At 37.9% G+C, this 24,862-nt stretch overlaps 1 protein-coding gene across 2 annotated transcripts; it reads left to right on the top strand.

Annotated features, from left to right (window-relative positions):
* Positions 1-22,521, top strand: LOC106959051 (lysosome membrane protein 2). Of its 2 annotated transcripts, XM_015051338.1 has the most exons (13): positions 1-421; positions 8,732-8,889; positions 9,743-9,890; positions 10,031-10,216; positions 10,381-10,472; positions 11,648-11,767; positions 15,982-16,160; positions 18,347-18,465; positions 19,172-19,245; positions 19,348-19,399; positions 19,794-19,946; positions 20,100-20,141; positions 21,381-22,521. In XM_015051338.1, exons 1-13 carry the CDS (start codon positions 299-301, stop codon positions 21,483-21,485), a joined length of 1,551 nt encoding a protein of 516 aa, XP_014906824.1. In that variant the 5' UTR covers positions 1-298; the 3' UTR covers positions 21,486-22,521. The 2 variants fall into 2 exon arrangements, with proteins under 2 accessions (XP_014906824.1, XP_014906825.1); XM_015051339.1 differs by lacking the exon at positions 20,100-20,141.
* The last annotated feature ends 2,341 nt before the right edge of the window (positions 22,522-24,862 follow it).

Here is a 24,862-nt window from a genome sequence, read left to right as displayed (position 1 = left end):
TTCATGTGCTTCAGTCTGACACAGAAAAGGAACCGCCTGGTTTCATTAGTCATACGACTGCCTCCCTGCAGAGCCTGTAACTCGTGGTGGGACACCTCTCGCAAACCCTGTTCAAAAACTTTCCCTCAACTTTTCTACTGGGCAAAGTTACTTTAAAAAAAAAGAAAAGAAAAAGCAAAAGGCACACTTTTTTGTGTGTGTTTGCTGGAGAAAGGGCGTAAAACTTTCTCGGTGAAAGAAAGTTAACCTGTCCATCCATCCTTCCAGCGTTCAGTCTTGCTGCTTGCATCTGCCAACAATGACGCGAAGATCCTGCGCTATCTACACGGTGGGGGCCATCTGCGCCCTCCTGCTGGTCAGTGGAATCGCCTTGATGGTGGCTCAAGTATTCCGCAATTTGATGCACAAACGCCTGAAAAAGGTAGAAAACTTGAATCTTCTGACTTTCACTTTTATTTAGCAACTTTACTGCCTCCTTATATAGCGGGAGAGTAAAGTTCACTCGTTGCCTCATGTGGTAAAAGCCTGAGAATGATGTGACTGTGTGAACAAACCCTACAGATTCCCTACTGTCTTCAGTTATATACAGCTGGGACACAGGAATTTCAAATGACTGGATTGTAATCACGCAATCATTATGATATGATGTTTGTTTCCACTTAGCATGGCAGTTTTTAGTTTTTGGTTTAATAGATAGTCATATTAAAATGAAAGCCAAATGTGAAACGATAGTGTAGCCTTCTGTCAAAACAAAACAACAACAAAAAATGCCATGTTGTCATCACCTTGCAACCCAAAACCTCAATATATTTCAGTGGGATGAAAATTCCAGACATTTGTATTTACAAAACTGTCTTTTGTTGTGGCATGAAAGCTGTAACAACGCTAGAGGAAGGCAACACCAAATCTTTAACTTTTTGGGCTACATGCCAAACAACCACACATCAATTACATTGCGAAACACAAGGAGGTGGCTGCATCATTTGAGGGATGCTTTTCTTCTACAGGGGAAGCTGTCTGAGTAGATTTGTGCACTGGTATTTTGTGCAGTCCTTGCAGTATTTTGTGCAATCCTTGCACAAATTCCCGGGGACTCCTGGAAGAAAACCTGTTAGAAGTTGGAAAACTCTTGAGACTTAGTCAGACGTTCACCCTTGATATACATCTAGAGCAACAGTGGAAGAAGGGTCAGGGTGTGTAATGTGACAAAATGTGGGAAAGTTCAATGGCTGGTAATACATTTGCAAAGAACTGTTATGTTTTTATCCTAATTTTATTTTAAAAAAGAATAAAAAAAAAAAAATCTAAACATTTAAATATCTCTGTGTTCTATTTGTTTTTATGGTTAGCTGATAAGCATTTTGGCCAAAAGGTTCAACTGGGCACAAATGTCCTAATCTAGAAGCATAAGAGGAAGCATTCAAGTGTCATAAAACGAAGCAGCAAATACATTGAACTTTTGCAACATAAGCTTTATAGGAACAAATTTTAAGGAATTACAGTTGTTAAACTGTTTCCAAGTAGTAGTAGAAGATTTTACAAGAAGTTGCAGATGGATGACTTACTAGGAATTAATTGTGGGTTCAGTGGCCGGTGCAGTGCAACCAGCATTTCTTTATGCCTTCAAATGGTCTGATTAAAGTCCTATTTTATTCTCCTTCAGCATGCAGTAAAAGTGTTGTGTTAATAAACTTTGCCTTGGAGCCTATTTTTGCAAAATATTTCTGCATGTTTTTCATGGTGCTGCATAAATGTAAGACATTTCAAGGGGTCGAGTCAAACAGAGCCAACAGTCAGCAAATTGTCAGGAGTTTTACTGAAAGTGGCTTAGTTGATTATCTCACTTCAACTTTTAAGATGCTGCGGTATGAATAACCACATCTATCACCAGTAAAGTTTTGTCAGCATATTCCCTGTATATGTTTGCAACCATCAGATTACTTTCATGCGACAGAACATTTTATGCCATGTTAAATGTCAGAGGTATTTTTAGGGGCTTATAATTAAATCTCAGATTAAACATACAATTACTATTTCTTTTACTCCCATTGCATCACAGGTCAAGGCAAATTCACATAAAAATAAAAGATTAAACTCATAAACATTTATTTCCTTGTTAGATCTGAATGCAGCAAACCGCAAACTAGAGCTATTTATTATTTTTTTAACACAACAATGAACACCTTACAGAGACACTCAAGTCATACTCGAATCTCATACTTGACACTCCCTGAGTTCAGTATGAATTGCCAGACTGAGTCCTACTGAACCAGAACAAGTAGGACTCAGTCAGTATGAGTCATACTGAATAAATTCTATGTCGGGTACAAATTGATGAGGAGTGAAAACGTTCTCGAGTAGTTTTCTATATTTCATTATCAATCTCTGGGTTAAGATCATCAGACCAAGTAGTGCGAAGATAACTAAGCCCAGGAGTCTAATTGGACTTAAAAAGTTGCATATTTTTGATATTGTACCTTTTGGAGCGGGACTAATTTCTTGCAGTTGATCAGCCATAGTGGTGGCAGGAATTATTGGAAAACCTGGGAAGCTCCGACACTGTTGAATAGATTCTGCCTTGTTCCTGTACCAAACAAAGTTAGTCCTCCATGACTGTTGTTACCCTGACATCCCAGATCCTGGAAAGATTATGTTGGATCCTGCAGTTCGCTTAATGCCTTGGAGTCAGAGCTAAAGACACCATCATACACCTATAATGCAAACCCATTATCATCTGGAAAAAGAAGTACTAAAAGGATCATGTCCTTTTTATTTCTTCAAAACAATAGCAGGGTCTACTATTGTTAAACAAACTTTAATATTATCCAAGCAGTCCAAAAAGGCTTTCATTGAAAAGCTGTCCTTCTGCTTTAAGGTGGTGGGACTTTGTTGATGGGTCTTGATTACTTTGAATCTGATATTCATCAGCAAAGAAAAGGAAAGCAATTTATTCGATTGCTCCTTATTATGGAGCCAAGGGAAGAGATAAAATAAAAAAAAGAGGAGCCCTAAAGTTGAGCTTTGTGGGACCCCAAATGATAGAGGAGCGCATATTCAGTGGCTAAAATGTTGACACAGTAGGATTGATCAGCCAGATAAGATCTAACCCAAACAGGACATGATATTAAGATACTGTGTTTTGAATGTCAAGAATCCATTGGTACCATTGTAATAGTGTTGCACTCTCACTCTTTTTAGACTGATGACATTTGTGTAACCTGTCAAAAGAATGCTAATCTCACTTGCCTGTTCTTTCACTCGTGGAAAACTTCACTGAAAGGAACTACAGGGAAAACACTCCAGATTGTCTCTGGTGTGTAATAGTTGTGAAAAGTAGACCGATAATTAATTGTTAATTAACTGTCTTTTGTAAAGTTATTACATGTGTTTTGTGTTGTCTGCACTACTTTGTTTGGCACTTGGTTGTGTTACTATTGGAAATATCTGATTTTAAGCAGGATGCTACATGGAAGTGACCAGTAGAGGGAGTCTAGCCGTAAAGCTGGTAAATCCTTTTGTGATGAGATCATAAAGTTGGTCAGACTCCTCCTGTCATGTCTCATCTCTCCTCTGCCCCATCCTTTATTGTCTGGTTGCGTTTTGATGTTGCTTTTGTTGTTGCTGTAACGCTTTACATCTCATTCATTTCTAATCAGTTGTAAACAACTTGGTATCCAAGCTTTTCCTTTCCTCAAAGGCACTGAAGTAATGAACTCTCAGCTGTGATCCCCTCTGCAACTAACAATATCATTTGCTCATTGGCAAGATCAGTGACTGTAGCTCTAATATGAGTTTTATCTCTGCTGTTCAAAGAAGAGAGAACATCAACGTTGCCATCTACACATATTTGCCTCCTTTGGCTCAACTCTTTCAATGCTTTGGTTCAAAGAGGTTTGCAGATGTTTGATCTCATTCCCAGAGGCGCCCGATTCAATGAGCCATGTGTACAGAGCAATATAGGCGTCTTGTTTTTTTGTTTTCACAAGACTCTCAGATCCACACTTATGGGATGGCTAGTCCAAAGCTCTTTCGTAGTAGACAGCAAAAATATTCAAAAATTCTCCTTTCTGCAAAACAAGAGATTAAAATTATACAGAAAAGACAACAGCCGTAGCCCAAGCTATAGTCACCACCTGACCTTGGCAACTATGAAGGTCCTGCTAACATGCACTGCTCAGGTGAAGGAATCTGTCAGCAAAACTATTTGTGGGCTAGTCAGGAATGACACCTAAATCCAGCAGAGAACGTGTGACAAGAGGTGTTCTTCATGTTATGATAACTGATCAGTGTCAGAGGAATATTTTTGTTTTAATCAGAATAGTACTATTTGTTGAAAGTCATCAACCAATCATGATGCAAATATGTCTTGTAATAATGGCCTAAAATTCTAGCAGAGAAATTCCTCTTAAATCATGACATTAACAAAATAGTTACCCTCTGGGGGAGTGGGCTTAGATTTATGTGAGCAGATGCAGGAATAAGTGGAGTCATGGGAAGTTCATTCTGTTCAACTTGGCAACGTCTCCTGAAGTTACTGTAAATATGGATAGGAAAGCCTGATGGAATTCAAAATCACAGCAAAAGCAGCTAAAAACTTTCCAGAAATGGTGAAGTGAAGTTGCGATTGTGACTGCGTTTGTAGAGGCTGCAGAATTGATTCATTGCTTTGTCTACAGTTGACACACCAAAGTCCATGTTTTAGTTTCGTCTCCCACTAGGAATCAGTCTTGATTTTCTGCTGACAGACCACAAAACTAGCCACAAGATTTGGAGGGGAAAACTGATACTCGTATACAATCTAGACTTTGAAGATAACAGTTAAAACGTTAAGTGACTCAGAGCCAGTGAAACAAAAACATATTTATTGCATCCAGACTGGACAATCAAGCAACTGTTTTTCTTAAAGGCAGGCTAAAGAGGAGCCCCTAAAGAGACATTGAAGAAAAGAATAAAAATAAATGAACTTTCTCGCACACATGAGATAGTATGTGGTGCTCACATATTATCTTGTGTGCACCAGACTTTATTTTGATATTTTTTTAATTAAAACATTATATGTAGTTTTCATATAAACAAATGTTTCACTTGGAACATTTAGTCCTTTACCTTACCCTTGCTGAAATGTTTGATGACAGATGGAAATATTTACTTCCTGAATTCAAAACTTACAAAAGGAAGTAGAGGTGTTAGACTAAAAGAGGTGAATGTCACATTTTTTTTTTTAAAAAAGAAGATTTTCCTCCCCATAACTTCTCAAATTTTGCACTAATTCATTGATAAATTGTCATGAACAGCTTTGCAATGTTCTTTACACCCAATCGATATTTTTTTTTGAGGGGCAAAGTCCTCCCCCCTCCCACCTTAAAAAATTGAGCAGTTTCCCTGAGTTTAAAGATGCTGAAACGTCTCCATATTATTGTAAAACTTTCCCAGAAGCTTCACCTTACTATGAAAACAGTGCAGCCAGGAAAACGACATTACTCTGATGTTAGTGTTATCACACACTACACCTTCATCTTTAGTTTCAAATCAAGCCTGCTTCTCCATTGCAAGTATCAGGTTGCTTTTAGGTGAGAGATTTTTAAATCATCCTTTGGAAAATAACTGAATACTACTGTTTGCAGAGAGTCAATAATGTAGGTTTATTAGCAGAATTATTTAATGAAATGAACTCAAGACATCAAGAACTTTATCTTTTGGTTTTGTGTTGTTGCAGTTCTTCTCTGCAAAAGATTCAATTGGAAAATATTTTACTACATAATTTTTATTAACTCTTCTTCTGTGCCCCTCAACTTTTTATTTTCGCATAACATTGGCTGTGCTGATATAAATGGCATATATTTTGGTCATTTTGTGCATAGGATAAATTGCAATTTTAAATTCTTTTGCTGTTCTGTTTTTGTTTTAACAGTTTTAATTGCATCTGAGTTATTATTATTATTTATTTTATTTTTTTTACATAGTCAGACTATTTTTTTTACATCTACTCTACCAAAAGCTACCAGTTCATCTATATTATCTATGGGAGGAAATAAGATTACTTTTTCTGATTTTTTTTTTTTCTAAAAATGAAAATACTTTTTTATAAATAACACCCACATTTGAGGGTTAAACATTTTTAAGAAAAGTTGCTTTGTATGACAAACACACAACTTAATAATATTAAATATTAATTACGATATTAATAATATTAAAATTTGTTGATACATAATGTTAGTGTGATATTTTAAAAAGCAGGGTTTTTTTTGTCTCCAAGCGACAAGTGGAGCATAACATGAAGGGACCCTCAGTAGTTAGATCAGACATTCCTCTAAGAACAAAATGTGGCAAGAGAAAAAACATGGCAGTGGCATTTTCGAATAAGTGAAAAATCAGATTGGAAGTATTCAAATAATCAGATTTTTTTGTACTTGAAACTTTCTTTGCATATAGTGTTTTTTTATGTTATGATATAAAAGAAAACAAAACCCAACTCTGACACATTAAAATCAGTGCAGGAAACTTGCGTTCTTTGCCCAGTTATTTGTCAGCCAGTGTGAAGTTCTGTAGCTGTATCAAGTTACTGCTTCACGCGACCAGAAGCAGCGTAGAGGATCTCCTCCCACATGTGTCTTTCAAGCCCTCGTCTCTCTTTGTTTGGTCAGCCTCTTTTATTGTTTGAGATTTATTAGGCAACCTCTGTGTTTTAGTGTGACGTCAGCAAGCAATGATTCTTTACAGAGACAGAGTTATAAGAATATTTTCTTCATTTTCGTTACTTAGACCATTACTGGTTGGTGTAACATTTTTATTTTTGCGTTGTTGAGAATATGTTTAAAGAAAACATTGTGAGTTGAAAACATACCAAAATGACATTGGTGTCTTTTGAACAGCACACTACACATTATACCGCATTTCTTGTTTTTCCCTTAGTAAATTAAATAATTATTTAAAAACTGCAATTTGGTCATAATTAAGTGAGGCCTGCAGTGTATTATAAGGATGTTTTAGCCACCTCCTGGATGAGTTGATGCCCTGTTGGAGTAATTTAGTTGGCCAGTCACTCATACTGCCAAATCCTTAGAAATATTTATTTTATTACTGGTAGATAAAACATATTGTGTTGCTTTTTGAGGCCTTTTCTTGCTGTCAGGTTGAATTGAATGGATTTTATTTATTCCCTTCAAAAATCATCTTTTGAAAACTGGCTTTGTTAAATCATGTCTGCAACTCTGAAACACCAAAAAAACAATGTTGTTCACAAAGTTTTGTTCCAATAGTCCAGCTTCAATCTCTCTGTTGTTATTGTCGGACCCCAAAGGCAAGAACGAATCTCTGAGTCAGACCCATTATAAATTTGGTTATTTTACTAAATTTAATTTCCACAATGCTGCAGATTATTTTGCTTAGCAGGAGGAGGCAAACACTTTTAAAGAATGTAAAGCTTTTGTGGCTCGACTGGAAGATTTTAAGAACCGCCTCCAGCTGTTTTTCACATCTATGTATGTATTTGAACATCGCCACATCAAAGCGCAGGTTTCTATGCATGTTTGTGTATTCACCTGCCACGTGTGTTTATGTATCGGGTGTGGTGCAAAGGTAGCGATGTACAGAGATACAGAGATGAGAGGGATTTTTTGTTCCTGCTTCCCATGTATTTCGCGTAGCATGCTGTGAGGGTTATACTATTGATTATTCAGAGCGTAAAAGGGTGACAGACTCTGTTTCTCAATTTTAAGCGACAATTTTGTAATCCTTGGCTACTCTGCTAAGGTTTTGTCTCATAGGACAAACAATAAGGGACTCTAAAAAGAAGGGGATTTTTTTATCCCCTTGAAAAAGTTGCTAGTTGCTTGGTGCCTACAATAAATTTGACACAATTAGGTCATATAATCTTTTCTCCTTACTCGTTGTTTGGAAAAAGACCAACCCCAATTCTATTCTTATTCCTTGTGTTGTAGTTTGAAAAAAATACCTCTCTGTTTCATCGTACTGTATAATCAAACAGGGTGGTCGGCAGCGCTCCTCCTGTGGGGCCTCAAAAAGCTAGATCCTGAGGAATGTGGCTCAGATCATCAAGGTCCCCCACAAACAGCGGGCGTCAGGCTCCATGCATCACATGATCTGTCAGAGGCGCTCTCTCCAAGTGCCTGTCGTCAAGGGAAACGGCTGACAATGGGGTGGTGGAAGGGTCCCCTCTCACACCATTTATGTTCGCAGCCAATGCTGTTGTCCGATGCTAACGCAGCCGTTCCCCCTTCCCACACACACGCGGACACGCACGCACACACACACACACACACACACACGCACACACCCACACACACACATTTCCCTGCACCCACCCAGAAGGATGTTTTTCTTCTTGGGGTTGTTTTCACTGCGAGTGTACTGGGAGAACTTCAGATTTAAAACATGCAAGGACAGAGTCATGTGATTAAAACTGATCCACGAATCATTTGTATGCTGCAACGTGGAAGGTTTCAACCAGCTCATTTTCTTTGCTCAGAGGATGTATGGAAAATGAAATAGTGTCTGATGTTCGGTTGAAAATGCACACCAAACTTGCTACAATTGGGCATAATGACCTAGAAAAGCGGCAGATGCAAAGCCATAGCTACAAACACAACATTTTAAGTAGTTTGGGAATTTTTTTTTTTTTTCCGTTGGTTTGAACTTTAAGAAAAAAGCTACAAAAAGGATAGTATAATTTCATTATTTTTGTGTGATTTTTGTTTATTCTTCTCAACAGGAAATTGTTTTAGTGGAAGGTAGCCGCGTGTTCGAGTCATGGAAAGCCCCTCCCCCTCCTGTCTTCATGGAGTTTTTCTTCTTTAATGTGACCAATGTAGAAGAGATCCTTAAAGGGGAAAAACCGGAAGTCAAGCAGATTGGACCCTACACCTACAGGTAAGTCAAAAAAGAAAAAAGAACTTTGGAACTTGAAATGTCTTTTTGCAGAGTGACATGCTTATTTTGCTCAAGCGATAAAATATCCTTTTTATTTTGTGGTAATAGGGAAAAAAAAATAAGTTATGTGGACCATTTTATAAAACAATTTGCAAAATTGTTTTATAAAGATGTTTAACAATAGCTAATGTTAAAAAAACAAACAAACAGAAAAACAAAAAACAACAGCCGTAATTATCGCTTTTGTGTGTTCCAAAAGCAAAAAGTAAAAAAAAAAATAATAATAAAATTAAAAAAAAATCAGATTTTTAATCCCAGAGTTCGAATCCCAGGTGTCGATCTGCATTAAAGTTAGAATTAAGGCTTTTGTCGAGTATATTCTATATCCTCTCCTATAGTTAGTATGCACTTCCTGGCATCAAGACAAATTAATATGCATTTATAAAGATGTAGTTGACCCCAACATGCAACTTCCTGCTGAGGTTATTTTAACATTGAGCTTTGGAGATCTGTTCCACCTTTTTTGTTATCCTCCTGAACATATATCTGGGTCACCTAATTTTTCATAACACAAAGGTACAGGGCGACTGTGTCACGTCACATTTTTAACCTGGGGAAACATAAGATGTGATGTTAGATTAAAATTCCCAAGAATCACTGAACAACTTTTTTTTTAAAAGAAAGTCAAACTAATTTCTGATGGTGATTTTTTTTTATTCCTAACTGAAAATTTTCCTTTTTTTCTCTCTAAATTAATATTGATGTATTTGATAAAGGGTTGATTTAATATTCCAAGTTTTAATTCAACAGAAAAGTAATCTTTTTTTTTTTTCTTAAATGACTGTTTGTACAGAGAGTACAGGTATAAGGACAATGTCACCATGTTGGACAATAATACAAAGGTGTCGGCGTACAATGCCAAAAGCTTTGTGTTTCTGAGGGATAAGTCTGTTGGTGACCCAGATGTCGATAACATCACCACTGTCAACATCCCCCTTTGGGTAAGTCCTTATTTAAAGGTTGGAGATAAGTGGAAATCCAACTGGGATTGTGTGCTCCCACTGCATTGCGCTGCTCACCACCAGCTTATCCTGCAAAATCGGTTGTATTTTCTCATATCTGTTCAAATCCTTGACTCCAGGCTGCAATGAACAAGGCCCAGGGATACAAGAGCTTTCTTTTGAACTTCATGATAACCAGCACCAAAAGTCATCCCTTCACCACTCGAACTGTTCAGGAATTACTTTGGGGTTATGAAGATGCTTTGTTGAACCGCATAGCCTCATCCGGTACTGATGTGGAGAGGGTTTTCGGCCTCATGTACAAGGTATGTACAGGTTTAGCAAAAAAAAAAAAAAAAGATAATAACAATAAAAGCTCTTCTGTATTTTAGCAATATTACAAAAGAGAGGTGACTTTTTTTTATAAACTTTCTCTTACCATCACACAGGAAAATGTAATTTTAATGAGCTCAATGTTTGTTTGGCACAGAAAAATGAAAGCAGCGACGGAGAATTTGTCTTCCACACAGGAACGCAGAACTACTTAGATTACGCACGCATCGAAACGTATAAAGGGGAAAGGTAACACTGATGCAGTCTCACACAAACACACCCAGGACACAACAGAATTGCTCTTCTCATTGTGGCAGCATGTTGGGGTAGATGTTACAGCGGTTCTGATTTGTTCCTTTTGTAAACTTTTGTTTATAATTTCTTTGGTTGAATTCTTACATGGTTGGTTGGACAATTATTCCCTCTGCTTTTGGCTGCAGTGCAGCTGGAAGAAGTTTTGCCTTTACTTTCTTACTTAGTGTTATGATGGGTAATCAGGGCAACTATTGGGAACAGCTGAAGAGCATCTGAAAAGCTCAATACCTGAATTACAACCTCAAATACCAGAGAGTGTGAAAAGTAGTCTTCCTGGATGCAGAGCAGGACCAATGAGTAGAGAGAGAAGATGAAGGTTCAAACCGTCTCATAACCCCGACCCCCAGCATCTCTCTGCCCGGCTTTATAGCAAGACTGAGACAGAAAAAGGAGTAACAAAAGCAAATGAGGAGGATTAGCAAGACAGCTGATGGCGTCATCCAGGGTGTGTTACTGTGGAATGTCGTCTCTGCTGCCCAGAAATTCACAAATTACTTTGAAGACACTGGGATGATATGAGCTGCGACATTTAATTTCTCTTTGGGATAAATAACGTATCTTTGAATTTGAATGGGTGTGTTGGGTAATCTCTGCCTTTCGCTTTTTTTTCTTGTTGGTCTTGCCTGCAACTCTTACTACAGAAAGCTGGACGGAACATCCTGCTACTCAAAAGGCTTTTAAATAGCCTTATCTTATCCAGATTTCTTATCCTTAAGTGCTATAATTACCCGTTCGCACTAGGGAAGCTGCGTTTTGAAGTGCTGTAGATTAAACCATTCTTGATCATTTCTAAAATGAGCACAGCAAACATGTTGATGTAGCAAATGTGGCTTTTGGAAAACATCCTGTGCTTTTTATTTTTTTCTGTGACCACTTTTTGTCTGTGAAAAATAAAATTGCTCGCTAAACCTGGCAACAATAGAGATAGTAGCTACAATACAGAAAACGATATATTTTTTAACTTCTTAAATTAAGTAATTAATTTTGAGCTATGTTCTGAATTTAACAAAAGCCTAAGTAATCTGTAAAGATGTAAATACAGGCTATATGAACAGTTGCGACTGGTTTGTTGGCAACAAAGAACAATGTTAATTTAATTTGTCTTATAGGATGCTCAAATACTGGTCAACTAATGAGAGCAACCGCATCCTTGGATCAGACGGAAGTGCTTTCCATCCCTTGCTAAACAAGAGCGAACGTCTTTATGTCTTCTCTCCAGACCTGTGCAGGTAAAGTTCAGGACCACACCACCCTCCTGCATGACCTTTCATGTGCTTTGAAATAAAGACTTTGGCAGGGTCTTTCCACGTTCACTTTCCATAGGGAGTGAAATACAGAAGCACTGTACCAGGAAGACTTTCTATGGAAAAGAAAGATAATTAGAAAACTTAAGTAAGTAATTGCAAATAGTGCATTAATAGAAAGTAGGGAGGAAAGATAGTAGGATGGTCATAATATTCGTCAGCAGTCAGTAGACACAGTTACAGCAAAGGATAATCCAAATCATTCTAATGGAAAGCTGTAAGCCTAGTTTTTGAAGTACACTGAGTGTTTAGCTTTGGCAGAAAAATAAGAGCTGGTACCACAGGAGATGGGTCTGATATCTAAAGTCGAAACAAAAAAAACTATTAGAATATATAGGAACCATCAGTAAACTTGCATTGCAGAGAAATTACACAATATCTTCCTTTGCATAGGGACTTCTATTCCATTAAAGGCCACATCTCTTCTAATGACCAGAAATGTGATCAACAGGAACAGATTAGGTTTGCACCCCGTTGCCTGACACATTAATGAGTTCAAATTATTGTTTGCGAGGAAATACCAATACGTCTTGTTCTTGGAACCGGTTTTGGATCCCATTTGCAGCATCCTGATCACATACAAATAAGTCAACAGCAAACCTCCTTTAATTTCTGGCATCCCATGCAGTGGCGGCGTTTCATATTTAATAAAAACCTAATATCAATCAAACACTATTTTTTTTTTGATGTGCTAGCCTGACATTTCCACAACAAATGTTTTGGTAGACAAACCTCTGTGTTCAAAGCTTGGTCTGTGAGAATAACATTTTACTTTTACAAGACCATTTGAGTTTGATTTCACCACTTTTAATCCTTGTTTGTTGCAAAACATATGCGCCTTGTGCTTCTCCGTGATGAGGCCCACATCTTCCTCTTTTTGTTTTGTGTGGAAAGAATCTGGTAGAGTAATAGAGCAAGCACCTTTTGCTCTGATTGGATGTGTGCCGAAGACCCCTCACCCAAATTTTCAAAACTCTTTCACACACTTACTTTTTCCCTATTGGTGTCATTGTGTCTGACTGTGCTTTAATGACCAAAGGGGAGGCTTCCCTCCTTGTTCCTGTTTTTTTTTTTTTTTGTTTTGTTTTGTTTGGGGGTTTTTTATTAATTTGAAGAGGAAACTTTTAGTCTACTTATGTTTTGACCCTTTACACACTTACTATGGCGTGACGCCTGGAGCTGAGTGGCTAAAACATGTGCTGAATGACATTTGAGACTCATGTGCTGGTTAAAAGAAAAGTGGCACTATTCCCAACTGCAAGCTCACAGGGTAGTGACCGTTTGCTCCAGAAACTGACAGCTGACCTGCAAAAGCTGCAAAGTTTTGACAAACTGCAGACAGGTGTTGTTGTTTAAATACCATTGTGTCTTCTATCTGAAGCTTATCTTCCCCTATAGCCACTAAGGGTTTTTAAAGACCCTTTTGGATTCCCCTGAATCAGAAATAACCAATTTAGAACTTTGTAAAGTGATGAAGTATGAATATTTGAAAAATAATCTATAATCCTTGAACTTTGTTCACATTGTGTCAAGTTACAACCAACTTCTCCAATTTTTTTTTTTTTTTTTTTTGCTACAACATAATTGTGAAGTGGAAAGAAACATTTTTAACATCTTTGACTATTAGCAATTTGAAGAGCAAACTGGGTTGTACAACAATATTCAATTTGAAGAAGTGAGGGAAGACTTGCGTAGCTGCAAACTTCCCAAGACAAGGTCCTTCACCGAAACTGACAGGCAAGGCAAGGAGAGGATTATTCAACAGGGCAGCTATTTTCCACACACTTAACAGATCTGGACTTCACAAGTCCTGTTTAAAGTTTGACACAAGCCATGTAGGTGGACACAAGAAGAATTTGCTTAATAAATTGACAAGTCGGCCGTCCTCCTGAACTCACAGCCACCCGGTGGAAACCTGGTTCATCTTCCAGCAGGACAACAATAAACATGGAATCAGCACTGCTTGTGAAGATACTGTAAGTGTTGTAATGGTGTAGTAAAAGTCCAGACCTAGATCCAATTGGAAATTTGATCTATCCAATTGAAAACTGGATCTAGGTCCAAGTTGAAAATCGATGTTTGGATATATTCTCCTAAGAATATGACTGAGCTGGAGCGAAGTTACCAAGAGGAATGGGCAAACATCCCTATGTTTACAAAGCTGGGACATGCATACCAACAAGACTGCTGCAATTACGGCAAAATGTAATCAACCGAAGCTTAAATGTTTGCTCAGCTGATCTAAGCTTTCTTCAGATTGGTGCTTGTTTCTCATTATGACTACAAGACAGAAATTCCCAGTCCAGTTCTGGAAAGCAGAAACGCTTTAGGTGCTTTCCTTGGCTTCTCTCCCAAAGGTCAAGGGAAAAGGTCTACATAGTGTTGTTGCACTACTGGTATGCTGTGTTTCCTCCCAGTCAGTTGGCAGACAGTGTATGGAGGGCTTTGTTCTCGCTGAGGATGGTCCAGATTCCCCTCACACCAGATAACTGCAGTTATTCACAGAAAAAGGGATGGGCCCCTCACAATAATGCGATTCTCCTGTGAACTGTTGTAAGATTTTTAACATAAAGAAACAGATCTGAAATACAGATGAAAAAAAAAAACCTAATAAGATCAAGTAAAGGTAAAATATGATTAATTTTATTAAGAAGCTCGGTCTTGGTTAAATGGCCCTGCTTTTTGCGTGTGGGCTCCGGCAAGTGGTGTTTTTATTTATGTTCCTACGTATTAAATAACTATTAAGCCATTTGAAGTAATGCATTCAAATATGTTAGAAATGTTAACTGAGACTCCAAAGGAAACTGACATTGATGCTTGAGGACAAGCCTCAGCTTGAGAATGCATGCAGGGTTTCATCCAAATGTACTTTTGGAGAGAATGATACAGTTTAGACATATCAGATCCAGCAGGAATCTCACTAAACTTCAACAAATTCTTCTATAAAAGTAGTTTTCTGGCATCACAACTATGTGTGGTGTTACATTGGTGGGTCAAGGCCTAAGTCGTATATGCTTTGTGGCTTTGTGAACAAGTTTTGGGAAGTGGATAGCTGCATTTGACTTTGTTCTTTGACAGAGAACGGGGAAAGAATTTCATTTTTGTGGGGATGTTCCAGTCAGAGGTTTTTTGTTTGTCTTTTGAGCTCCTATACTCATCCAACTCATTGAGGATGAAGACCTTTCTAAAAGTGAGTTTTGGGTAATTGAACCACTGAGTTTATTTTGTAGATTAAATTGTAAACAAGCCTTATCTTGCCATCCACATCACAATTCCCCACTGTTTTGTGCATAATTCCCCTCAAAACGCAAAGAAATGTGTGGTTGTAACTTGGCAAAAGGTGAAAAACACTCAAGCCGCTGTGTAGGATGTCATGTGAAAATACGTAGAATTGCTGGCCAATCATTGCTACACATCACATTTCAAGCCAGGTTTAATGTGCCTGTTCTGCACTTTTTTCTTTTTTTTCCCGGTGTGAAAGTACATCCATAAATCAAGGGCACCGTTGTTACTGACCCTTGTAACTTTGACCGACTCGTTTTGTGGGAGCGCACACTAATGTCGCACTGAGCTTCTTCTGTTTAGTCTGTGTGAATTACCAAAAAGCAACAATAGAAGCTGATAAGCTGAAAGCACTTTCTGAACAGGGCTTGGAGGAAGTAAAAGGAAAATTAGGGAGGATTTGATGCTGTTGAACTCGCTGCACAATCAGGTTTTAGGAAGTTATAGGAAGAGTTTGAATGCTCTAAAGATAATAAAGATTTTGTCCAATGATATTAAAAGTTTTCAACATGCCATATGAATACTATTAAACAAAAAATAAAAAATTTGAGAAATAGCTCACATACCCTATCAGAAACAAAATTCTCAGCTGAAAGAAAATTATTTCAAATCTAAACCTGCCAGGGGTTATGAATGAATTTTGGACCTCTAACTCAAAATACCAAAAGAACCTAATTGTTGTCATATTATGTTCAGGCTGAATGCCTTAGAAATCGACTTTCTGATTATGAAACAAGAGGATTTGAAATATCCTGATGTTTTATTACTTTATTTTCTTAAAGTAATAAAAAATAGACTTTAAAAACATTCTTTTCAGTTCTTGTGTTTGAAACTGCAGCTTCTTCTCTGCTCTCTAGGTCTATCTACATGGAGTTTGAGAAGGACGTTGAGGTGAAAGGACTCCCCGCCTACCGCTTCACACCTCCCCGCTCTGTTTTGGCCAGCAAGGAAGAGAACCCGGCCAACGAAGGTTTCTGCGTCACCCCTACAGAGTGCCTGGGAACTGGGGTCCTCAAAGTCAGCCCCTGTCGGCAAGGTAATTTCCACCCTGTGTGCCACATTTATCTTTAGTAGTGTTTGAACTCCTACATGAGACTGAAGAGCTTCTACTGTAGCATTTGTTTCTTCTTTTTTTTACTCTCCTTTTTGATTTTCCTTGCCAACAAAGGGGCTTAGGGCTTCAGTTATATCACCGGCAGTAAAATTAAGCCTGACAGACTCACGTGACGCAGCTCTCCAGCCCAGGCCACACCTCAGGCACCATCTGACCATGACTGGGCCTGCAGCATGTGGCAGTAAGCTCTGTCACTTGACTGTACCCTTGAATCTGATCAGGAATGACCTTACTGCCTTTGTTTCCGGACTCTTTAAAAAAAAAAAAAAAACCTCTAAGTTACTCATTTGTTGTCTTGTATTGGCGTTACAGAGCAGACTATTTAAAAGAACAACTTACTTCACAGCAAAAAAGAAAAAAAAAATCTGAATATTGTGTTCTCACATGGATAGAGATGAAATATTGCTGTCAATCCCCCCCAAGCAGTAAAAATGGTGAAACATTAGAAGACATGTTGAAAGTTTATGAAAGCCAATAGCCAATGCTTTTGGCTGAGGTCAAGAGTTTTGTTTAGCCACCAACAAAAAGGAGTCTTGGAGTGGGAGTGGAGGATTAAGGTCACCCTGTGGCTGTGCTGATTTAAAAAAAAGGAAAGAAAAAAAAGAAAAAGAAAGTGAGTGCCGTGCTTGCTCTACAGTGACCTTGCAAGTTGTCACGTGAAGACTGCTCTCAGGTGACTGCGGGTGGGCCGATGTTTTTGTCCAGCATCCACTGCCAAACACAAGAGAAGGAAATCTGTCACCTATGCCCCACTTTGTCATCACCTCGCCCTCTTCCCCCAGTTATTGTTGTCAGCAAACACGAGCGGTGCGCAGACTGTGAAATGTATTCATTTTGCTCAGAATTACGTCTGAGCAAAAGTAATGCAGTAATTACCTTTACGCCATGTTATCTAGTACAGGACCCCGCTGACAATAAGAGGAAAGGATTTCTTTATCTAGACAGCCTTTAATTAGTTATACAAGTTGATTTATTGCCCCTTTGTGTACTGCTTTTTTTTTATCTTGGGCATTAACTTTTGAGGACAGAAGGCCAAGTTACATTTTGATCGAATCAAGCGTTAAAGAAGTAAGGAAATAAAACAGTGTTTGCAGTTATCAAGCTGTGTGTGTATGTGTGTGTGTGCATGTGCGTGTGTGTGTGCGTGTGTGTGTGTATGTCTGTGTGTGTTTGTGTCTGTGTGCCTTCAGTTTTCCTGACCTCAGTGTGTGTGTAGACACATAAACATAAAGAACAATATCAGCTTGGAGAGCATTCATATGACTTACGATTAACAAAAGACAATCTGATACAGCTCAGATTTACAAATAAACAGCCATCATTAAGTCCATTTCTGTCTTAGCTTAGCATATACACTCACTTGCCAGTTTATTAAGTACACCTGTTCAATTGCAAACAGAACGGGGAAGAATGATGCGACTTCGAACGTGGTACTGTTGTCCGTACCAGACAGGCTGGTCTGAGTATTTCAACAGTTGCTGATTTTCTGGAATTTTTGTGTATCGTTCAAGAAAAACGAGCCAAAAAAAAAAAGAGAGAGAAATGATCCGCTGATAGCTCCTTGTTGACGAAAGGGGAGAATGGGAACACTTGTTTGAGATCATGGAAAGGCAACAGTAGGTCAAATAATTCATTAGAATTAGACAATACCAGGTTGGAAAAAGTGTTTCCTGGTGCTATGAATCTTGAATTCAGCTTCATGATTCAGGTAGTGGGGAAGGTCATAATTGAGTGAAAACAACATGAAAGCATGGATCTGTTCTGCCTCCTATCTTAGACTGACGGTGGCGGCATTTTGGTGTGGGGATTATTTTCTTGGAACATATTGTTTTTTTGGGGGGTTTTTTGCACCGAACGAGGATTGTTTAAACATCTCAGCCTACCAGAGTATTGTTGCTGAACATATCCACTCCTTTATGGCCACATTGCACATATCCTATGATGGCTACCTCCAGCAAGACGATGTATTAGAATTTGCAATGTAGACCTGACATATTGGCCAGTGAATGTCTTTTTGGATACCCTGTATTTAATCAGTGAGTTGGCCAAAAAGCATTGTGGTGAAAATACTCCTAAATTGTCAAAAGCAATCATTTTTCCTCTTGTAGGTGCCCCCGTTGTTGCCTCTTTTCCTCATTTCTACCTGGGAGAAGATAAATATATAGAAGCGATTGGAGGAATGTCTCCTCAAAGGCATCATCACCAAACGTTTTTAGACCTCAACCCGGTAAGCTACCAGAACGCACCGCTGTCTTCTATTTATACCAAAAAGATGTATTGCTACGCCACCTACTGGCTCAAAAGCAGTAGTGCAACCATTGTATGAACCATCAGAGGAAATACCATAAAGCATTTTTTCCCCCTCTTGACATAATTAGAGTCATGCAAACAGGTTGCAGGTTGGAATATCATTGAAAATCAATTTATTTCACTAATTCAGTTCAATAAGTGCAAGATATATATTGCATTTTCCATACACAAATTTATTTCAAGCATTTATTTCTGTTCATTTTGGTGATTGTGGCTTAGAGAAAATGAAACACCAAAGCTCAGATTTTCAGAAAAATTACAGTATTGCATAAGACAAATCAAAGTGACTTTTAATGGATCAATTTCATACTGAAAAGCAGGTTTCTTTACTTTCTTTATACGCTCTTACGTAACAGTCTAATTTTATAAAAAAGATGAATATTAGGATTTCAGTAGCTATAAACTTTTGTAATCTAGATTAACACACGAAAAAAAGTTCAGTCAATGACTGTGTGCAAATGACTCCAAATAATATACAATTTAAAAAGCAGCTTTTTGAACTTATTCACCAAAATACATTCACTTATATGCGATCAAATTTATTCAGGTTCACCTACGCATTTTATCTAACATAATAATAGTAATAATAAATATTTGGAGGATTTTTTTTTTTTTGCCGACAGACAACTGGAGTGGTTGTGCGTGCAAGCAAAAGAGCTCAGGTTAACATCTTGATCAACAGAATCTTTGGATACCCGTGAGTATCTGCATCCCAGTCTAGACTAAACGCCGCAGTCTTTTTGCACCTATATATTATTTATGTGAATCTTTACCTTCTTTTAATTTTTTCTTTCAACAGAGACACTAAATCATTGAAAGAAACAATCTTCCCTGTTATGTTCCTCAATGAGGTGAGAAATGGCAGATACACACACACGCACGCACACACACACGCACACACACACACACACAGTTTGATCAAGTGTTTTTGTGTAGATTTTCTACTCTCACGGACCAAATCAACAAATTTTAATTTAAACAGTGACTCTTTTTTTTTTATCAGAATATGTGATATCATTAACTAGTTTATTTATACCATTAACTAGATACGTTCAGTACCCTTAACCTAGCTAAGGGTAAGAGCTCCCATCACAAATTAAACAGTGAATTTAATACAACAAAATTACATAATTTGTCCTTATCTGACTTGATGAAAACAGGTCGCAGCTGCTATCATAGATTATTTTTGCCATATTCCTTTTTTTGTCATTTAGCCACTCCTTAACTCTACTTCTTTACTCTCAGAGTGTGGAGATCGATGATGCCTCAGCAGCGAAGGTGAACAAGCTGCTCATGATTGTCAATGTGGGCTCCAACTTCCCACTCATTATTATGGGACTAGGCGGGATAATGCTTATTGTCTTCATCGTCCTCCTGATCAGGGCCCATCAACAGAAGGTAAAACACATCCTTCTCGACCCAGGCATCTTTCTAACACCTCGCAGTTTGCTTGATCCTAAAAAGTAATTTGTGTTAATCCTTGTTAATTCAATTTTTAACCCCTCACCAATGTCACTATGCATGTATTTATCACCATTTATCTCTGTGCAGAAAAGAGTTAAGCGCATTGTGTTTACCAAGGCTGCCTATGCTGTAAGTCTTGCTGCATTGTTTCAATCCATTCATTCCTCTGTTGTATTACTTAATGCCTAAATGCATGACACACAGTTCTAGTGAGAAGTTTACTTGTGCTCACTGTGGGGATGAATTTTGAGGTTTAAATTATTTATTCAACCATTCACTTATCTCCAGCAGGACTGGCAAGAAGTGCAACATCAGTAAGCTTCAGAAACAAGAGTTGGCTGCACAATTTTGAATTATTTTGTGGATTTTTAATAATCCGCAGAGGTAAAAATTATAAATACAGCCTCAAATAAATACACGACATAACTATGTGAAACATCTTTTAGCGAGATTTACTTGGGCCAGACAGTTTTTAAGCTTTCCTGATATTTCTGGCTGGATACTAGACCACTCATCTTGGCAGATTTTGTGAATATCCCAAAGTTGCAACCTTTAATATCTGAAAAGAAAATAGGGATTTTCTTTAAAGCTTACTGCTTGTTACTAAGCAAAACTATTGAAATGAAATCTAACAATTGTGCTAATGAGAGTGGTTGAATAACTAACTAGACTATAGCAACACCTCAAGCACATTTTAGATGAGGTGGCAAGAGGTGGGTCAGTTATAATCTTGGAGTAAAATACCAAAACTTGAATTCAGAGTACAGGTTCAGGTGTTTTATTTTGTTGTTAACATCTGTTACAACAGAAGGGTTAATAACTAATTAATAATTGGCGTACACGAGGACATAACATTTACATAATAATAAATAGATCAACATCCACATCCACTATCTATATACTCTCTTACACAGAGACACATAGGAGATACAATCATGGATGAAGAATTTAGAGAGATTATTCAATCTTTCATGTGTATTTTTTGACTATGGGAGGAAGCAGAACAAACCCTTGGTCCATGAAGCAGGGAGAACATTCTTCATGCACCATATTGATGAAATCTAGAAGAAAAAAAAAAAATAAATTACTAGCATAAATAAAGATGTAATTATAATTACATTTTTGCCCATGATGAGTGATTAAAAACTTCTCTCTGGAAATGCATTTCATTTTTTCAGCACACAGTAAAGACCACCGTCACTCCCGGTTTTAACACTTTTAACACAGCTTGGTTATGCTGGAGCGTTACAAGAAATGTTAAATCCTTATCAGTGCAAAAGACAACACCAGACCTTTTAGTCAAAGACACAAAACATAAAATCGAAACTGAAGATATATGTTTTTTTTTTCTTTTCATCAATAATGCAGACCACGAATGAAGAGGACACCTCCTATTCACCAGTCAACACTAAGGAGAAGGACGATAGCCAAAATGGAAACTACATTGGCATGACGACTAAAACAGAGCAATAAACCTGGGAAAGAAGGACAGGATGGAGCTGCGAGACAGGGCGGTGTGGCATCCTTTTTCATTTTAAGCACAATGTATTAAATTTCCTTGGTTAAGCACATGCCACCTACAGTCCAGGTGTAGCCACCGGGATCCTAAAAGCTTTCCCTTTTTAGGTTATGTGCCACCAATCTGTTTTTAACTGGCTGGATTCTTGTCTCAGTCAGAGCTCAGTGCTGTCAGATTATGACGTGCTCCTAAGCCAGGCACCAAGTGTTATTTAGGGAAGCAGCTCATTGGTATCTGTAAATGTAGTATTTGTAAACCAGAGTCGTCGCTCTCAGGGGGTCTCCTGCCAAGCTGCTGTCAAACATTATTGAGAGACACAAAACTGCAAGCAATCTCTGTTTTTCTAAAGACATTTCAATCAGTTCAGTGTCATTTTGTCCAATTTCCCTTTGATTCACTCAGTGTTGCAAAAACATTTATTATTTTATATGTATATGTAGTCAATTTAGGACTACCTACATATAGTCATGATGTGAAGTGAGTTTCTTGTATATACTGGGGGAGTTGAACAACTTTTTGTTGTTGTTAGCATGTGACCGGGACAAAACTCAAACAAAACAAAGTGTATTTGGATTGTTCAAATTTTGTAAAGTTAGGCATTTCATGCAGTTTTTACTGTAAATGTTTATGTAGAAATATTTGAGTATAGAACATTTCAAGCCCTTAAAGTGATAACTCAGGATTTTTGCGGAAAAAGTTTTGCTTGAAGGTTTTCGCTAACATCTAATCTGCAGTAGATAAGTATCCTAATGTATTTATTTAAAGTGAATCCAGGTTAATTAATACAAGAAGCGAAAGGTGACGGCAAGCCCAAAAAAACTCCCTTCACTCCCTAACAGTATTTTGAGAACTCTTAAACGGTTTTATATTTTACATCAGACATTTATTTACAGAAAACTATATGATTAGTTTGACAAGAAGTCAACATAGGAATGGCACATTTGAAGCTTTTCAAGTCAAAGTAGCTGCATAATAGAAAAGTCAAGCAGATTCTCTGTACATTTTTTTGCATTTAGGGAGATCACTGTTACTTGTACACCTCATCCTCTATTGCAGGGGTCACCAACCTTTTGCAGCCTGGGAGCTACTTCACGGGTCCAGAGCAACACGAAGGGCTACTTTCCTTGGCTCACCCTTTATAACAATAATACATGCCGTCTAATCATATTAATGTTAGGGAGTATTCACAATAGTTATCAGTAATTATTACCATGGCAGCTATGGCTAATTTATTATGTGATCAGAAGTTCTTAGTTCAGTTTTAAGTTTGATTCCCTGTCTTAGCTTTTCTGTGTGATTCTAAAATTCCCACAAGTGACTGACAGTCCGGATTATTGCAGCTGTTGGACGCACTGTGAGATTTTCCTTTAAATAAAAAAAGAAAAGTTATTGTATATTTTTATCCAACTCTCTTTACTATTAACAAATTGTGCAGAGACATCTGCTGGCTTCTGCTGGCTGACACCAGATGTCGAGAAAAAAATGTCCGACAGATTGTAAGGTAGCACAAAACGATCCCTGCACCTGACCTGTAAGAGCGCATCATGTGCGCATCGCACAAAACCAGCGCAAACTTAAACCACTAAAGCAGCGAAGCCTTTTTTTTTTAACACAAACGACGCTAAATACAAATAAAGACATGGAAGCGAAGCTGACCTGTGATCCACGGAAAGAGGAGGATGTTGATCCCCGGTTCTGGTGTCAGAGGAGGAGAAGGTGAAGCAACAATGTTTGTTCAGTTTTTACTCTTTTAGGAAACGTTTCAACTAGATTAAATTGTTTAACCCGCAGTCTTAGCGTGACCCTAAGCAGGAGCGGCAGATGTCAGCTAACGGGTGACCCGTTAACTCTCCAGTTCGGGAAACATCAAAGTAGCTCAGAACCGGCGACCCGTCAGAACCGAACACGGTAAAAAGCTCAACCGGCATCCGAACCGCTCCTAGAACTACGGGAGGTTCAAACTGCGCTCATTCAGTTTTAGCTTACAGAAAAAGCGCCAAACCGCCAAATAAACAAAAGCAAACGGACCAATAAGATTTAAGCTTTGGGTGCCCTTTGACCCCCACAGACTCAGATGTGCGCCACGTACAAGATGTTTTGACACTTAATATATATTTTTTTTTCTCCACAATTTTGTTAATTGCAAAGAGGGTTCGATAATTAAAATTTCAGAAATTCTTCTTTTTTTTGTTTTACTTCAAGTAAAAAAAAACACATTAGTGCTGCTCTCTGCTCTAAGGTCGGCAGAGAGGTAGCAGCATGTCTGCAGTCGCTGCTGCCCTCCGGTGACATTTATGCATAAAAATTTACATTTAAATGTTTTTAATAATTAGCTTGTTTAAATTCTGAATATAAACAAATTTTACTACTTCAATGTAAATATATTAAATTAAATAATTTATTTGGCAATGCACCCTAATGACAATGGCTAGTTTTAGAACTTGCCCCGCGGGCAACTAACAAGAGGCCTGCGGGCGACAGGGGGCCCGCGGGCACCGCGTTGGTGGCCCCTGCTCTAGTGTCACTAAACTGGATTCATATTAAATGGAGACGCCAGGAAGTATCTACTGCAGAAGCAGAACTCCTCCTCAAACATCCTGAACCATCCCTTTCATCAGGAAGTTTTGATATACGCTGTTCAACTGCCTTTACTAACCAGCACGTTATTCAGAAAATTATTTTAACTGCTGTAGTTGTGCCTTTATAAAGATCAGGACTGTTGTGTGTCTTCTATTGTATTTGTTCTCTATAAATGGAGTATTATGCCATACGGAGTTGTCTTTTTCCTCCAGCTTCAAGCAAAAGCAGAACATAAGACTCATGGAAATGTCTTTTTTTTTTTCTTGTAATCAAATTAGAGACACAAGGCTGTTTTTATTTGATGTGAATTTTGATGCAATCTTGAAAATGCTGTGGAATGATTCAAGTGAAACTGTGATGAGCCCCAGCTGTGATGACTGCTCCTAAAACATGTCAGGAGGGATCTTAGAAGGAGTTCCCTATGCACATAAATGAAAAATCATGATGTACATATCAGACAGCAGTCTTCATTTTACTTTCTTTTAAAGGATAGATCAAACCAGTTACAGACAACTGAAAAAGTTAAATGGAGCTCCAATGCTGTTGCAGTTTTTATTTCATGTGAGCAGTGCATATCTGGAGAGACATGATAGAAATGTTGTTGCTTTTGTAATGGAAAAATAAGCAGTATTATAAAATGGAAATCTGTCAGAAGTCTGAAAGAGGGTAAATTATTTTTTTTTTGTTACACTTACAAAACCAAAACACTGACAATGTAGATACTAGTCTGGGATTCTCTGTACCAAATTTT

Source organism: Poecilia latipinna, unplaced genomic scaffold (genome assembly GCF_001443285.1).
Source record: "Poecilia latipinna isolate Pla-1442-1.1 unplaced genomic scaffold, P_latipinna-1.0 Scaffold1041, whole genome shotgun sequence".
In the NCBI taxonomy this organism is placed as follows: Eukaryota; Metazoa; Chordata; class Actinopteri; order Cyprinodontiformes; family Poeciliidae; genus Poecilia; species Poecilia latipinna.
Note: the sequence above shows the minus strand (reverse complement) of the source record. Positions and strands in the feature narration are given on the sequence as shown.